At 38.1% G+C, this 17,961-nt stretch overlaps 1 protein-coding gene across 1 annotated transcript; it reads right to left on the bottom strand.

The window, feature by feature from the left end:
* Window positions 1-1,181: 1,181 nt before the first annotated feature.
* Window positions 1,182-17,294, bottom strand: SLC35E3 (solute carrier family 35 member E3). Its single transcript, XM_077111365.1, has 5 exons — window positions 16,649-17,294; window positions 15,632-15,742; window positions 11,637-11,795; window positions 9,671-9,753; window positions 1,182-5,305 (listed from the first exon to the last, which is right to left on the bottom strand). Exons 1-5 carry the CDS (start codon window positions 17,048-17,050, stop codon window positions 5,119-5,121), a joined length of 942 nt encoding a protein of 313 aa, XP_076967480.1. The 5' UTR covers window positions 17,051-17,294; the 3' UTR covers window positions 1,182-5,118.
* Window positions 17,295-17,961: the final 667 nt, after the last annotated feature.

Here is a 17,961-nt window from a genome sequence, read left to right as displayed (position 1 = left end):
CCCATATAGACATTAGCTGCTTTACATGCCTTGATAAATCAAATAAAACCATGTCTTCTAATACAAATATTTAAAAAATCAAATTTAATGTACTGCAAATACTTTCTAAAAACAGAATCCAGGAGTAAAGAAATGCACATGAACAAGAAAACAGTTTTTCTAAGGGTCAAACAAACAGAATCTTTCTAATTCCATCAAATCTGCTCTTAATATGAGAAATTAAAATAATTTTACTGTGGAAAAGTAGAATCAGGTGAGTTTGGAGCCGGAAGGCCCCTTGGAAATCATTCGAAGTAAAGACCTCATTTTATTGATGAAAAAACTGAGAACTGAGTCAAGCAACTTGCCCAATGTCAAAGGCTATCGTGAGCTATTTGCAGAATGTGGACTGAAAGCCACAATTCTGATATCCAGACTAGATTTGTTCCACCATGTCACACTAGTTCCCAGACTGAGACTGGCCATTTTCTTGGCTTTTTTTTTTTTTTTAACTTTAGCTTATTTCATATACAAGAAAATGCATAACTGATCAACCCATAGTGGACTTGTGAAATTATTTTTTCAAATTGAAAAAATATTGGCAAAAGTAAATGTAGCATTTATTGATAGTAATCCACATTTCAAGAACATATTTCAGAGTGATCTTATAATTTGTGCCAAAAATAAAACTCCTTCTCAGAGGAAAAGGTCATCCCTCTTACAAAAGTACCTGCACTTTTCCCAGAGGTACACAGTATATTTGATGCTTTACAATTTTAATTCTGTAATAATGAAGTACCATTACAATAAAAATCTTTGACACAACAAAAAAGACCCCAGTTCTTATCCAGCAACATTAAATGTAATAGAATTGTCTACATTCTGGGATGCCATATCCTCACCTCACACACTGACTTCTCAGCTCATTTCAATCTAATTTTTCTCCTCCATTCTGCTAAAAGAGCCCTTACTATGATCAACAATAAATCTGTCAATAAATCAATGGTTATTTTTGTCCTTGTCTAATTTGACCTCTCAGTACATTTATCCTCTCTCTCTCCCATTTTATCGGTGGCCCAGTTTTCCTGTTTGTCCCTTCTCCGTTTTCTTTGTAAAATTATCTTTCTCTACTCAACCACTGTATACTAGAGTTCCTCAGGGCTCCGCTGTAGACTGTCTTTTTGATTTATACTATCTTCCAGTCTATGATTTGATCCATATCAGGTATACTACTCCCCAAGTTTACCTCCATGCCAACTAAAAAATTTCCTGAGTTCTAGATTTGTTTATCTATTGTTTGATCAACATTTCCAATTGGATGTGTAAAACATTCCTCAAAATCCAGATGGCTATACATGAACTCACAATCTTCCTCCTCCCAACCACTCAAACCAGTCCACTTCTTGTTTGCTATCTGAGAAACGGCACCGTTCTATCAAGCTGTGTAAATCCCACACCTAAAGCGTGATTCATGACTTTACCTCCCCCCAATTCCCTCTATTTTCACTCTCTCTTAAGTCCAGTTGACTATATCTCTTGAGTCTATCCACTTGTTACCTCACCACCATCACCCTTCCAAGCTACCATCATCTTTCACAATAGTTTCCCAGTTGGTCTCTGAGAATCTCTCTGGTTCTCCTTCATGTTTCAAATCAAAGGGGTTGACTGTGGCAAACCCTTGTGTAAACCCTCAACAGTTCCCCTTTCCCCTAATTAGAATAAAGATGAAGGTTCTTAACACAGCCTACAGGTCTTCAGTTTGAGGCTTGCCTACCTTTCCCACCTTATCACACACCATATTTTGCCCCTCCCTACTCTGAAAATCTGGTTTCTATGCTCTATCCTCTTTGCAGTTTAATGTCATCATGAGCCTTCCAATGAATGAGTTTTTTTAATGTGCAAATCCCCTCCTTTGACTAGTCAACTTCTATGTATCTTTCAGATTTTAACTCAGTCATGCTGTCCTCATGGACATCTTCCTCAACTGCCAAGCCTGAGCCACATTCCTTTGTTTCATGCTCTCAAGAACTAGATCCCTCTTAACATTTATTTAGTTTGTAAACAGAAACTCACATCATTTGTTTCTTTAATCATAGGGAATAAATACATAAGGATATGTGTTTGCATAAATATGTACAGTGCCTAGCTCAATACATTTTTATTAAATGAATGAAATTATCATCATATCCCTGATACTAACAGGTATAACCCATTTAGGTTTGAACAGAAACAAAACAAGATATTTAATAAACAAAACAATATATTTAATCAGTCTTTCATCTTTAACCATTCCACACATTCATTTACCCAACAGCTCCTACTAATGGAGGATGTGAAGTGCTTGAATAATCGTGTGCTTTTAAATAATAAATGACATCATGGTTTAAAATAGCAAGGTAAAAAAAGTAAAAATAGCAAGGTTTAAAGTGTTTTTAAAAATGAAATAGGAGATAAACAAATGAAACAGGAGTAAGCTTGCTTCATTTCACAGAGAAAGATTTCTCCTCTGTTATTTCAAAAGGGTGACAGGAATGGTGTTTCATGAGCTTCTATAAATACATTCAGATGCTGTGCTGCTTCCACTGGTTCTAATGAGTTAAAAAAATACACACATCAAGTTCTCTTTATTTTTAACAGATAAAAAATGAAATTCAGTCATTTTAACATAGGATAAAAAAACTAAGTCCACGCTGTATCAGTGACAGAAGGATGGCATGTTTACTTCATCAGCACTTCATTTCTGGTTTGTCTATGTTGTTGGTGCTAGTCATCTGGTGCATTTTTTTCCCCCAGGAATTTTCTTTTCAATGGGATGATTATCTTTGGAGCAACAAATGTTCATCAGACTCTAATTCGAGCAGTACACATTTTACTCATTTATATATATTATTACATTATATATATATGTAACCCCACCTTCCTACTATGTTCCCTTGACACCAGACTTTTATTATGGACCTCCAAATGGCCCCTAGTTTTATTTACAGTTAATAATTTGTACATGGCACAAATTGACTCCACTATTCTCAGTGCATAGAAGTCACATAATCCTCATTGTTCTGAAATACTTTTCTCCAATTTCTGCAAAACAATTACATATTTACTTATGCACACTCAGAGGATGTTTTAAGACAAGCATAATACCCAAGGGTCATCTGGTAAAGGCAAATTGATTTGAAAGTGTTATTAGCACAAAATTGTATCCGTATAAATGAAAAGTACCAAAGAATATTTAAAACAAAAACAGAAAACCATACATATTATTCATACAAGAGATTTACTGATACACTGAAATTTTGTCAAAATGTATTATCAGTGAGGTATCTCATTCAGACAGGCCAGAAAAAAAATCCAAAAGGTGTATTTTATACACATGGCTCTGTGCCCTGTTTAATGTTGTTTTCTCACTTAACATTAATAAATAATATTCAGGAAAGACATATTATAAGAAGGATCGTCTATCTAAAGTCAATTTGTTGTGAGAGCTTATCAGCTATTTTTAATGCTCAAATGCCAAGAAGCTGGCAAGGAGAAATGTATGTTGCAATTAAATATGCGGCTCTATATTTCCTTTAGTGGAAATCATGTTTTAGTTTCCATGGCTGCTCAGGTAAATTCCATGCCATATGTTGGTTTAAACAATGGGAGTTCATTAGCTCATGGTTCTGAGTCCAAATCAAGGCGTCATCAAGGTGATGTTTTCTTCCCAAACACTGGTGCTCTGGGGCTGGCTGCTGGTGATCCTTGGAACTGGCCTCCTCTGTCACAGGGCAATCTATTTGGCAGACTCTCCTGACCCCATCCCTTCTCTTCCAGATTCCATTGACCTTCAGTTCCTTGCTCCCCTTGGCTTTCTCTTTCTGTGACTAAATTTCATTCTGCTAATAAAGGACTCCAGTAACAGGATTAAGACCCATCTTGACTGAGGTAGATCACACCTTAACTGCAGCAGCCTCATCAAAAGTTCTTAGTTACCATGGGTCCACACCCACGTGAACGGATTAAGTTTAAGAACATGTTTTTCTGGGGTACATACACCTCCAAACCACCACACATATATCCCCTCCATTTCTCATTTTTGAAAATCATCCCTAATTTTCACGGCACTAGTTAAATATTGGCTATCTACTTCTCTTTCAAATCTTGACTCATAATTTCACCAAGTTTCGCTTAGTGTTTGGGTAGCATTTGCCCTGACTTGCTATAAAAGATTTTCCTTCAGCCACCTTAGAAAGGCTGGACATAGTTCACTCTAAGTCCTTAAATGCCAAAGAGAGCTCCAGATGCCTCAAAGGAGAGAGGTGGGAAGTGGTATTAAGAAATTACCAATATGAAATGTTCAAGAGGCTGGGAAAGCAGTACCAGGATAATAAAAATCTGTTCAGTTCATCTATAGTCTTGTCTTTGAGACATTTAAGCATGGGATTATTTTGGTTTTGAACTCCAAACATAGGTTCTAGAGTACACAGAAAACTCATAAACAACTATCTGTAAAAACTACAGGATTTTTTTTTTGGGGGGGGGATAACATCACCTATTATTTCAATTTTCTACTAGAAAAATAGAACTTTTAGAATTGGATTTTGTGTCACTGGTCATCCTCTCTACTATACTTTGCTTTCTGTATAAGAAATAATTGGGAAGTTCAACTAAATCTACTAAAAGAGACATGCCAGATTTAAATTCTGACTTGAACAGTTTGGCCAAAAGTTTTACAGATCTCACTTGGGAAGCCATCTACTAGCAAGCAGAGGACTCCTATATGTCCTTCCTTAAAAAAATAGGAATATTTAAAAACCATAATATTTGTAGTACAGTAATACTAATCCCTTTGACATTATAGATCTTTAATTTCCATGTTCTTCATTTAATATAACCAGACCATCCTATATGCTTCATATAATTATCTTTGAAAAGAAGCATGAACCATTTCTGTTTTAGAGAATTAAGTTTTTTTTAAAAAAGGTACTCTACAAAGCAAAGTCATATTTAAGCATAAAATTTCCTGTGTTGATTCTTGCAAACCATTGCTCAATAATTTTTACTATATATTTTTTGCTTTTTTCAAAGTAATTTGTAGAATTAGCAATATTTTTTTAATCTTCCTGAGACAACTTCCTTTTCTCCACAAAAATCTGATTAAGGACGCTGTACCAATTTACTTTTACTTCCTTCTTGTTCACTGAGTTTAAAATGGGTATAGGCGAGAATGCCAAACAAAGTACATAAAATACCAAGACCCTGGTTAATTGACAGTGGGTCCTTCAACAAAATATAACCTCCACATAACGTAATGCAGAACTTCAAGTGTCCAAACATGTTGTAGCTGAGGTTTTTGGATAAGGACAGAAAGGATTAACTGTGAAATGTTTTATTTTTACACATACATGCCAGACGTACATGCACAAACACACACAGAGGAAGAAGCAAAGGTTGAACAGAACTGCATTAAACACAGGCTGAACAGCAGCCACTTCATCTAAAGAACAACAGGAACTTGGGTGACACGCTGGGTCAATCCTAGTTTCTTCAGGCAGGTTTTAGCTATTAATCAGTGACAGAAGTCTGCCTCAACTGTCTGTTTCCTACTCCAGAGAAGGGAAAAAGGGCTACATTATAAGAATGAGAAAGGAATTCAGAACAAGGTGCAAAGAAGATATTTTGTGTAGCAATTTATGATTTGTTTTACAGTAGCATTGCTAATATATTTTTCTTGGCAAATGAGGTGAGATGTGTCAGGTAGCAGAGTGAGCTCAATTTAAACATACCCAGTATGCTTAAATTAGAAAGGGAGGAAGGGGAAGGAAGTAATACTGAGCACCAACTGTATGCCAGATACTCTGCAAGACACTATCTTGTTTAGGCATCAGTAATCTGCACTGCGTATCATTCTTCACATTTAGCCATTAGAGGGGCTCAGGGATTTGAAGTAATTTTCCCCAGATCACAGAGTTATTAAGTGGCAGAGTTGGAATGCAAGCATGGATCACTCAGTCTAACGCTAAAGTTCGTACTCTATTCTAGTTTAGCAAGAGTAAGTCACTGTTGGGTTTCTCCAAATCACCATTAACTAAAAAAAAAAAATAGATAAACACACACACATGCATGTACACACATACAAATTTTCTTTAAAAATTATTCTTTTGCCATATTTTAAATATATAATTATTTTTTCTATATAAATAAATTAGTATTTTATTGTTCTTCGAGTGCACATGATGTCCCCATCTACTCTTTTCAATAATAACATCAGAGATAGCTACCATTCAACTCTGTGCCTCAGTTTCCGTATCTGTACAATGGAACCTGCCTCAAACAAGATTACTGTCAGTATTAACTGAGTTAATACACACAAAGTGCCCAGAATACAATAAGCACCATGTGTTAGCCATAATAATAGTTATTCACAGCACTATTTATGCATAATAAACATCTGTTAGGTGCTTGACACGCATTGTCTCAAATCCTCACAACAATCCAACATAGGAGATGCTATTTCCCCCATTTTATAAGTGATCCGGGTGAGACTCTGAGAGCTCCCACAATTTGCTTAGGTACAAAGATAGGGGCAGAGCTGCAAATTCTCACTTGAATCTGTCTGACCTCTAAGCTCAGACTCCTTCTTCTGTGCTAAGCCAGCCAACTTAGTAGCCTGGAACCCACTGACGGGCAGTACCAGAACCTTCAGAGAACACAGGCTGTGTACTGGGGAAACCTGTGCTTGTTGGACCCAATGGAGAGGATTTCCTGAAAGAAAGAGGATCTTCCCAAAGATGCTATTATAACCATAATAAAATATGCTTTATTTTCAGTTATCATTTGTCTGTAAATGAACTGGCTTCTGCCACTTTAGCTTTAAATTTCCTTACTCCTCAGCCTCTCTTTTTAAGAAGTTATGATCTGTTAAAGATAGTGAGAAGGCAACATTAAAGAAACTCTTCAGTGACTCCTTTTTAAAATCGTAATAATAAAGAATTGTCTATACTTGATATTTTTAATTCCTCTTCTCTAATTCTCCATTCTGCTCCAGTTAGGATTTCACCTACAACACTTAGACTGCTCTTGTCAAGATCATCAACTTCCATCTTACTAAACTCCGTAATTAATTACCCAGTCTTCTCATACTTGATCTGCCAGCAGCACTCAACATTTGATTACCCTGCTCTCTGTGGAACACTTTCCTCACTTGGTTTCTACATCACTGTCCTTCTATCTGCCTCTGATTGAGCCTTCTCAGTTTCCTCGTCTAGTCCCTCCTCCTTTCTCTCAATTCTAAACACTGAAATACCCCAGGACTCAATATCTGGATGTCTCTTGCTCTACATGCTTACTTGGGAATCTCAATCAGTCACACTGCTTTAAACCACATCTACACACCAGTGACTCCATCTAGAATATCTCTGGCCCAGACTTACTCCTGAATTCCCAGGCTTGTTAATCTAAGTGCCTGCTTATACCTCCACCTCAATCTCAAGCAGGCCACTCATAATTAACATGTCCAAAACTGAACACCTGATTTTCCTCCCCATCCCCAAACCTCCTTTGGGGTGTCCTACTTCACTTGATGGCAAATCCATTCTTACCAGATGCTCAGGCCAAAACCCTGTCTCCTCTATTCTCCACATCCAATCTGTCAACAAATCCTGTTGGCACTACTTGAAAATACATCTAGAATCCAATCACTTCTCACTATCATCTTCTGCTACCATTCTACTAACAAACCACCATAATTTCTCAGCTAAGATATAGCAGTTGCCTCTCAACTGGTCTCATTTCTTCCTTTGCCTCTTTTGGTCCAGTAACTTCTCCATCAAGGGAGATTTTGTCACCTGGGCAATGTCTGGAGACAATTTTGGTTGTCCCCACTGGGGAAGGAGGAACACTGGCATCTAGTAGGTAGAGGTCAGGGATGCTACTAAACACTCTACAATGTACAGGACAAGCTTCCACAAAAAAACAATGATCTGGCCCAAAAGGTCAAGAGTGCCGAGGTTTAGAAACTCTACTTTAGTCTATATCCCAACATAGTAGCCAGTGGCCCTATTAAAACATAAGATCATGTCACGTCTCTGCTCAAAACTCCAGTAGTTTCCCATCTCAGTCAGAGTAATGTGCTTATATAAAAGCTCTACTCAATCTTGTTTCCTGTTACCTCTTTAGGGTGCCACTACATATATTCCCTGCTTTGCTCATCCTGCTCCGACCACACAGCTTTCCTTGTTCCCCAGGACCTCTCACCTGCATTCCCTCGGCCTATCAGGCTCTTCCCGAAGATCTGCAGGTAGCAACCTCACTTCCTTCAGGCCTTTCGTCAGAAGTCATCTTCTCAATGAATCCTTCCTGCCTACCAAAACTAAAATCTCAATCCTGCCCCAATATTTCATATCCCGTTCCCCGCTTTGTTTTCTCCTTGGTCCTTATCACCATCTAATTCTTTAAGTATTTATTTACACATACACACACACACACACACACACACACACACACATTTATTTATTTATCTTGGTTACAGCTTTTTATCCTCAATAGAATCTGAGGGCACAGATTTCTGCCTATTTGGTTCACTACTATATCCCCAGTACCTGACAATTAGTAGATATTCCATAAATAAACATTTATTAAATCAATGAATGGTTTATGGTGGGTATTAAATAAATATTTGTTGAATGAATGGATGTGTTCTTAATCAGAGCACATCCTTGATTTGGCAGTGTGGTGTAAGAGTTCCGGGTCTAGACTGCATGGGTTCACATCTGGTAACTACAGTGACATGACTTAACTGAGTTATTTAATCCTTTGTGCCTATGTTTTCTCTGCTATAAAATAAAATGATAGCATTTACTTCACAGGGTAGCTATGAGAATTAAATGACCTGATACATACAAAGTATTCAGAACAGTCCTTCGCATAAAATAAACATTAAAATTTTGTTTTTGTTTTTTTTAAAAAAATACTATCATCATCATTGTTGTTTATTGATAGCTGGAAAATATGCTACTTATTTACTTTGTTGGCATCTCAGTATTCACTCATTTACATAAATCAGTACACTTCTTATAACATTACTAAACTACCTCTCTGGCCTGGGAAAATCCATTCTTTGCATTTGGCTAATAGTGAGAGCATAGTGAAATGCAAAGAGAAAAACAGAATGACAAGCAGAATGATGAAAATGGGTAGCTGACTCTGACTTCAAGGTCTGACGTCATTTCTTAACTTGAAGTAATATTCAGAAAAACAAGCACAGCCATATTCAAATAAGCACAAAAATACACTCAAAAGCCAGATACCAATGGTTTGGAAATATCTTTTTGTTATTTGAATTAACCACACATTTACTTTATTACTGCAGACAACTGAAACTTGCTTAAAAACTCAAGCTTCCACCCTACTATTCATTCAACAAGTATTTATTTAACATTATTATGTGCAAGGAATTGTGATCCACATTAAATGTTTAAGGGACAAGGTGATCCATTATGTAAGAAAATTCAAAAACTACAAGACAGAAAGCAAAATAAATTTCCATAGCCTCAAATGTGGAAAGATATACTGAAAAACTAAAAACAACCCACGCTACTCAATTTAGGCCATGAGGTAGGTAGTGTGGTACTCAAATAAGGTAGCAACGTGACAGAGCTTTGGAAAATATAAAAAAACAGGTATTTGGAAGTTATTATGAAAAGGATACGTGACTGGTGAAGTGTTCCCAATGATCCAGTAAATTGATAAGTTCACCATGAAAGCTATCACTCCAGACAGCAGCACCATAAGCTACAAATAAACCAAAAGAAGCATTAATACAAAGCAGCTGTAATCATTATAATCATCAAGTAAAAATATACTTCATTACTTATGTTTAAAACTCTTATCAACCATCAAGAAAATAAAAAAGAAAGAATCAATTTGGGAGGGACAGCAAAATTGAGGGTTAAGAGAATAAAATGAATAATATTCAAAAACGTAATTCTGTCTACCAAAATCAATGGAAAATTCTGAACTATTGTGTTTCTGAATGTGAATTTCCAGCTTTATTCTTCTTACCCATATAAGGCAGAAGTGTTATAATTTCTTCTTATAAAAGCACTAGATATCATTATAGAAATATCATAACATAAAGAAAAGCAAAAAAATGTTTGAAATTCCAACCACCCACCTCTGTTAATAACACTTGGCATATATCCATCCTTCCAGACCTTTTTTTTATTGAACTGAATTTATTTAAATTACTTAATTTATCTAAATTAAACCATTAAGCATTCATTGGCTATCCACACAGGTAGGCAAGGCCTTGTGAAGAAACTATGGAGAAGGTTCTTATTATCAGAATTTGAAACCACTTGAAGGCATGATAATCATAGCTTATATTTACATTGTACTTGTTATATGTCAAGATTGTTCTAAGCGGCGGGCCGCGGTGGCTCAGCGGGCAAGAATGCTTGCCTGCCATGCCGGAGGACCCCGGTTCGATTCCCGGCCCCAGCCCATGTAAAAAACAAACAAATAAAAACAAAATATAATAAAAATAAGAAAATGTTTCCCTAAAAAAAAAAAGATTGTTCTAAGCACTTTGCATAAACTCACTAATCCTTACAACACCCACAGGTTAGTTAAATGTTACTATTTCCTTTTCAGAGATGAGAAATCAGAGCACAGAAAGGTAAAATAATTTGTCTAAGGTCTCATAGCTTGTTCTTAACCCATGTTCTTAACCCACTGTGCTCTGCTACCTTTCAGTCACATGAAAGGGAGAGCACAATGCAAAATGACAGCTCAGGCAGTAAAAGAAAATGGGTCTTGAGTTTTGCATCATTAACAGCCCAAACACATGGAACAGACAGTAGGTTCTATAAGAATCTGAGGTAGACGAGGTCGCTTTGGACAGGAAGAGAAAGAAAAGTCTTTGAATCTCAAAAATGTACAGGTTAAAGAAAGAAGAAAGGGCAGCTATTCTGGAGGCTACTCTTACACAAGCTTCAGCAAGATATTGCTAATTATCATGGCTTGCCGACTAAAACCATTTCTGTTAACCCTAAAGAACACATAGGGCTCTATCTGAGATTCTACAAAAACATCATGCTCTAAGTTTACTTTCCAGAAATGTACAACCTCCAGATGGGTCCCTGGACCACTTAAGTCCTGAAATGCAGAGGGCCAGCCTTCTCCAGAACATTAACAAGTTCTATCCCCCATCCCATATTATCGACAGCCCCTTTCAACATGAAAAAGTTAGAATGAGCATAGCACAAACATCCCTACACAGTGGGAGAAGGATCGAAGGAGGAATCATAACAGAGAAGATAGGATTTAGCAAATGAATATGCCTGCTGAATCATTATACTGATATTTCTTTTAGTCTCCAGTATCTTGGAACAACTAGAAGGAAAAAACTGAAATTGTGGAACTATAACCTCTACCAAACTCTGAAATCTATTCTATAACTACTTGTTACAATGTACTTGAAATTTATTGCTTTTTTGTATATATGTTGTATTTCACAATAAAAAATGTAAAAAAAAAACCAAGATCCCTACTGGGCTTTCCTTAAAGGATAGTTAGGAAGATTAAACATGAGCATGGACGTGAGACAGTGCTCTGAAAAGCAAAAACTGGAGGCATTAAGCTGTTTCTTAGACACCAAAATAATCAGAACTTACCAAAGCAGAAACTGACCAGGGTCCAAATATTCCTCCTTCTCCAAACACGGGCTCGAAGAAGGGCACAGTAACCAACAGCATGACCGACGACATCGGTGCCTGGTAGTACAGCAGCTGCATTGAGTTTACTTGCAATTCATGCTGTTTGGCTCCTACCCACTGGAAATGAGGAGTTAAACCAAGTCAGGCAGAAAAGAAACAGCATCAATTAATAAACAAATGATGCAACTCTAGCCACAAAGATGGGAACATGAGATGGGGTGGGGAAAAGAGGAGATGCCTAATTACTCTACAAGATTTCAAAGATCAATAATATACATTTATGCCCTGGAAGCACCCTGGATGAAAGGAGCTCTATAAATTCAATTCATGATGATCTATTTTCTTCTCAATTACAAAGAAGAGGGGAAAGTCCCCTCTTCCTTCCTGTTCCTAATACGTAGGGAAAATAAATATACATTGGGACACACATATATCAGAGATCTTGAGAAAAAAAGGAGGAACAGAAATTTTAGGTGACATGTAGAATACAGATACAGTTCAAACCTCATTTCTTTCTAAACAATTGGTGAAAAAAAAAAGACTGGAGTTAGGAGGCAGGTTAATTAGAAATTGACAAGAATCTCAGGTATCCCAGGTGGCTGGCAATGTGTGTGGTTAGAAAGATATGTGAGGTGTTTTTATTCACTTTAGAAAATGCAATGACTGGAAGAGGAATTATCCTCTCCATGGATAACTTTTCTATGGGTAATATAACCTGCCCACCCCCATATACCTCCACGAATTAGGCAATCACAAACCCTAAAATACTGGCATCATTCAGTAGAACCTCAAATCCTGTTCAATCCTCAAAATGCTTCACAAATATGACTGAAAAGACTTTAAAGAAAGCTTGATGGATTGCAGATCTGGAAAGCACAGGAAGGCTTTTTAATAACTTAACTCTTTCTCCTGTAGGTCTGGGTATCCTGTTACATAGACTCCAAGCAAAAATAAAAAAGCAAGAAACTTGAAACACATTCCTAACAGCTTTCCTGAAAGAGTTTCTGTGAATCTTAAAGGACAGAGACTCTATTCTTCGGCTGCCCGCTCCTTGGGGAACAGCAGTGAGCCCGAACAAATGCAGAATGTTTGCATGGCTCTCCCTTTCTTTCAGCAGCCTCACAAGACAGCTGCTGGCCTCCGCCACAGAACTGCCTGGGCTAGTGCTGAATCTCAGGCCCTTCACTTTTACTCACTGCAGTGTGGTCCCCTCTCTAACCAAAAAGCTCTCTCCAACAGCACCACCGCCTCCAACTGCCAGACCCAAAACACTCTTCTCAGCCCGTTCCTGCTGGACCTCTGCAGCACCTAAAAATTTCTCCTGGAAGAAACTGACTTCTGATCTGCACTTCCCACTAAGGCACTCACTTCTTCCTTCCTTCACTGTTTTTGAGGTAGATGTCTGGCCTTCCTCTTTCGTCTCTTGGACTGATTTCTTTTACTATCTGTTGTCCTCTCTGAAATCTCTATCACAGCTCCGACCTGCTTCCTCCAGAATCCTTAAACTCACCTCTTCAACAGCTTACTGGCCACTTACATAACCTTCAGGAAGCTGTTTAAAATTAAGCTTTTTATTTCCTTCTGCAAACTAGCTCCACTGTGACTTCCCACTAATGAATGATGTCATCTCCCATAGGGTCACTCTCCTCACATTCGCATTCATTCAGGTCCTACCAATTCTTTCTCCAAAAGGTGTCTGGAGTCTGTTTTCACCTTCCTATGTCCTCAACCATTGTCCTAGTTCAGGCTCTTCCTGCCTTCCCCTTGAACCACGGACAGCTTCCTAAGCTCTGCCTGCTACCCCTTTCTTCCCTCTGTTATCCACCCCTTTCTTCCCTCTGTTAGCCAGTTATTTTTCTAAAACACATGAATGACCAAGTCACTCCCCTACCATAGTCCTTTCCTGGTGCCTTCAGAATAAACGGCACATTTTCTTACCTTATCATGAGATTCAAGACTCCACCATCTGTTCTCACCCACCCTTCAGTCTTGTCTTTCCTGAACGCACTATACTTTTCCTCACCAAACAAATCAAGTTCTCCAAAAAATGATCCATACTCTCACAAAACATCGCAAAGAAAGACATCTGCTCTATTTCTTTGCTAAGCAAAATTCTCTACCTCTTTCAATTTAATTTGTCACCTTTTCCATAAAGTCTTACCTCACCATCCCTCTTGTAGAACTGCCACTTCTTCCCCAGTATTCCTCAGAATTTTCTTCACACCCTGAGATATATAATGTGTGATGAGTTGTGTACATTTGTACAATGTTGGACTTAGTTGCTTTGCATCCTTGTATCCTCAAGTCTGAGTATAAGACTTAGCACAAGAAATGTCTGCTGAATGAATGAATGAATGTGAATGAGTCAACTGTGTCTCTACAACTATAGCTAATAGCTGAAGACTCATCTCTTAACTTCTTTTAAGGTTCACTGCAGTACAAGAAATACCTTACAAATTATACCTGGAGACAATGGGAAAATGCAACTTTCTTTAAAAGGAATTTTTCAGTAATATACCTATTCTGTAACAATATTTTACCTTTTATTAATAATAGGAAACTTTTCCTAGGATTTAGTCTACAATCATTTCTTGGTCAATCTCATGTCAGATATCTATCTAAGGGGTAGTGGGTGATGGTGAAAATCCCTTGCTTCTGATCTAGAGCAATTTTGAGACTTATGTGGGCAGAAATGGTCACACTGACATGGACAATGAGTACTCTGATTTGAATTTATGTAAAGGATGACATGGAATTTTAATATTCAACAAACCAAAATTCTTGCTATATTTAATAAATATTTAATCCATACTAGGCCAAAGAAATTTGACATAAAAAATAAATAGGAATGTTTGCTAATATTCACTTTATCTGGTAATATTTAAACCCACTGAAGTACACTCAAATGCAATGTTTTTCTTGTACAACACAAAGCTGAGCATCCTCCCATCTCTCTGAGCAAAAGACAAAATACCATGGAACCAAATGTCAAATTTGAGTGGGTATTCCATCCTTTTGTGCTACTGATCTCCTTTTATTTAAACTGATTCTTTATCACTATTTGACTTGGTATTTTTTGCAACAATGTTTCCCAAATGATCAATACCAGATAGTTTAAGATACTAGAGCTATAACCCTAACACACAAGAATGCCTTAATTTAAAATTGCTGGATGCTTGTCAAAAAAGTAAACTGGTTAAAATTATACACATTGTGGCTTTATTAATTCCCCATGCAAGCACATCCAGGATTTCCAGTCCAAGGTTTTCAGTATAGAGAGAACACTGTTTCACTGTACCCTATACCAAGCTGTTTTCCCCACAAATTAAGAAAAAAAAAAGGATATCTGTTGGAATTTTATGGTAATAATAGTAAGAGAATCCATGAACAAGCTTTTAATGAAAGCCTGCTATAAAAAAGGCACAGTACTTGTACAAGAAGTGAAATACTCATTACTATTTAAAAAATGCTATTAATATAGGCAAATTATTAGAAACCAATATAGACGTTGTAAGAGTAGCATATGTTTTTAGGGAAAGATCTATGAATCTGAAATTTTCCTTCCCTGTTCAAATATCTGGAAGTGTACTCTTTCATAGTATTGTTATAAAAAGTAAATGATAGATATAACCAACAAACTTAGTCTGCAAGTAAAAAGCCTTGCTATTCATTCTGTAAAGATTTCCCAGAAAATAATATAACTTCACCCCAAACTCAGACTGTAAAGCATGGGTATTATACACTTACAAATGGGTAGGTATTTGGTGAGCATCATACAACCAAGTTTCTCTGTTTCCTTTCTTCTCTTCACCTTGAGTCAGACAATTTATGCAATTATGCTTTCTTCCCAACAGCCTATTGTCTCTATACTGTATTTTCTAAACCTTGGGATACAGCTTCAAAATTTATGACATCTGCTAAAAAGGCACATAAAGAAAAAAAAAATTACCAACCACTTGATAAAGGGATGTAACTAAAACACCAAGAGCAGCAAACACCATTCCAAGGAAATTAAACTTCACATCGTAATAAGAATTTAGGATTACACCTAAAGTTATAGGAATCTGTAAAGAAAAAGAGGTAAATATTGTTCAGATTAAAATCAAGAGATAACAAATTTTGTATTCCTTTCACGGTGTTTTCTAAGATTAATCATAAACACATTATTGGTAAACAACCTACCTCTAGAAATAGATTTTTTTTCCATTTGGAAAAACTGATTAGTAATCCTATTTCCTCAAAGTGAAATACGATAATGCTATACTGAAGTTCACACTTTATTTTAAATTCAGGATAAAATAATGAATCAATGCACTGTCGTGTGCAAAGATGCGAATACTTAATATGGGCACGTGAGTGGATGCATCCCAAAACCAGTGTCTATGCAACATATATATAGATAAACATACAACTACAAAGCACTAAGATGTCAAGAAATATTGTAAGCTACTAAGTGCTAAAATTATTTTCGCCCATCCTTTACTTAAAGACGCAGAAACCTCTGCAGACAGATATATTCTGAGATTTGTCATTTAAGCTGAATCTTTTAACAGTTATATTATCTATCATACACGGTTTGATTCCCTGAAGAGGCAAGCGGGTGTATTTTTCAGTTTGAGCTCTGGCAGATCTTTTGATACATTGTATTGCAACATCCAATAAGCTCTTTTTTTTTTTTTTCCTACGAGAACAGCTTTTTAGGATTTCCATCAAACAGGAATTATTAAAACTTACACAAGTACACCCTTCTGGGCTAAGAGCATAGCAGATTGCTAAATCTTTCCCCTCCAGCGCCCCAAAATGAGAATGAAGTTCACATGCTCATGGATGACTCATTTGTGGACGTCAAGATAATAGGAAAGAGCGTGGCACAGGGTTAAACAATGTACATTCAAATTTCCCAGGGAGAAAGACCTTCTAGGAGGTGGGCTGTGAGAGGTGCACAGCCTTGGGCAACTGAAGCTACTCACCAGTGTGAGCTTTACTCTGAGGGAGAAGGTTTTCTTGTAGAAAGCGGTCTGGATAGCTATGATCACCGGCGTGGTCATGGCCTTGGCCAACTGATAGGTGCCTATAGTGTTGTTCTGCAGAGAGAGGTTGGTGAAGACCACGAAACCACAGAAGCTGAGGGCCAGGAGGAGGAGCCTGGACGGCTGCAGACTTTTGGGAGCAAAGATGTCCAGCTTCTGGCAGATGTACAAGCCCAGCCAGGTGATTACGAAGTGCACGAGAGTCAGGCTCATGTTGGGGAAACCATGGTGCACGTAAATCCATTTGTTGAGGAACACGATGCTGATGGACACCAGCAAGTTGACCAGGAGCCCGGCGGCGATGCGCCCGTTGCCCCGCACTCTGTCCGCCAGCGATGCCATGATCCCAGCCACCGACCGAGCGGCGACCCCCACGAAGCCGGGATTCTTAGCCTCCGAGAGGGGCGCCCGGTGTGTCTCCAGCTCTCCTTACCCTCGTCCGTCGCCTCCTAGCAGCCACAGGTCCACTGCCCGGCCGGGGACAGGAACACACCGGTCGGCTCGCAAAGTAGCCGCAATAGCAATGCACACACTCCCCGCCGCCGCCCGCGGACCGCCTGGGTACGCGGCAGAACGTCCTACGCTCCCCGCCTAGCGGCTGCTTGTGGCCACATGACTCGGGGCAGCCACGCTTCCGCTCTGGAGCGGTCAAGGGTGAGGCCTCGCCCTTGCGCAGGCGCGTTGGGCTCTGGGCCCGAAACCCGGTATTCGACGGTAACTACCTGGATCTCTCACCTCGCCCAAACCCTGACTGGGCGGTTTGGGACTCGGTCTTGATATTTGGCACTCGTCGTGTAGCAGTTCACCTGACTTAGTGGACAGCTTCTTTCAAGCTTGTGGAGTGGATTTTACGGACACTGTTGGCTACCTGAGACAGGTGGTGAGCAAACTTAGTCCTCCTCAGAGAGGGGATAGCATTATATTTTCTTTAAAAATTCAAATACAGAAGAGTGTTGGGTATGATGAATCCTCATGTATTTGGCATGTAGATTTAACATTTTGTCATATTTGCTTAAAATTTTTACTTATATATTTTAACGTAAATTACAGACATCGCATCTTTTCACCCCCACGTATTTCAATGCACTAAAAGTAGGTGCATTTTGTCTGTTACCCCAATAGTATTTTAATCCTGCCAGGCTTAACAATAATACTTTAGTATCATCAAATTTCCAATCCAAGTTCAAATTTCCAGAGGCAAAGGTGACTTTAGACAGTAATATCACATTCCAGCCTTGCTAGCTGCTTATGAC

The sequence above is a fragment of the Tamandua tetradactyla genome, chromosome 7 (assembly GCF_023851605.1).
Source record: "Tamandua tetradactyla isolate mTamTet1 chromosome 7, mTamTet1.pri, whole genome shotgun sequence".
Taxonomy (NCBI): domain Eukaryota; kingdom Metazoa; phylum Chordata; class Mammalia; order Pilosa; family Myrmecophagidae; genus Tamandua; species Tamandua tetradactyla.
This window is presented reverse-complemented; position numbering and strand designations above follow the sequence as displayed.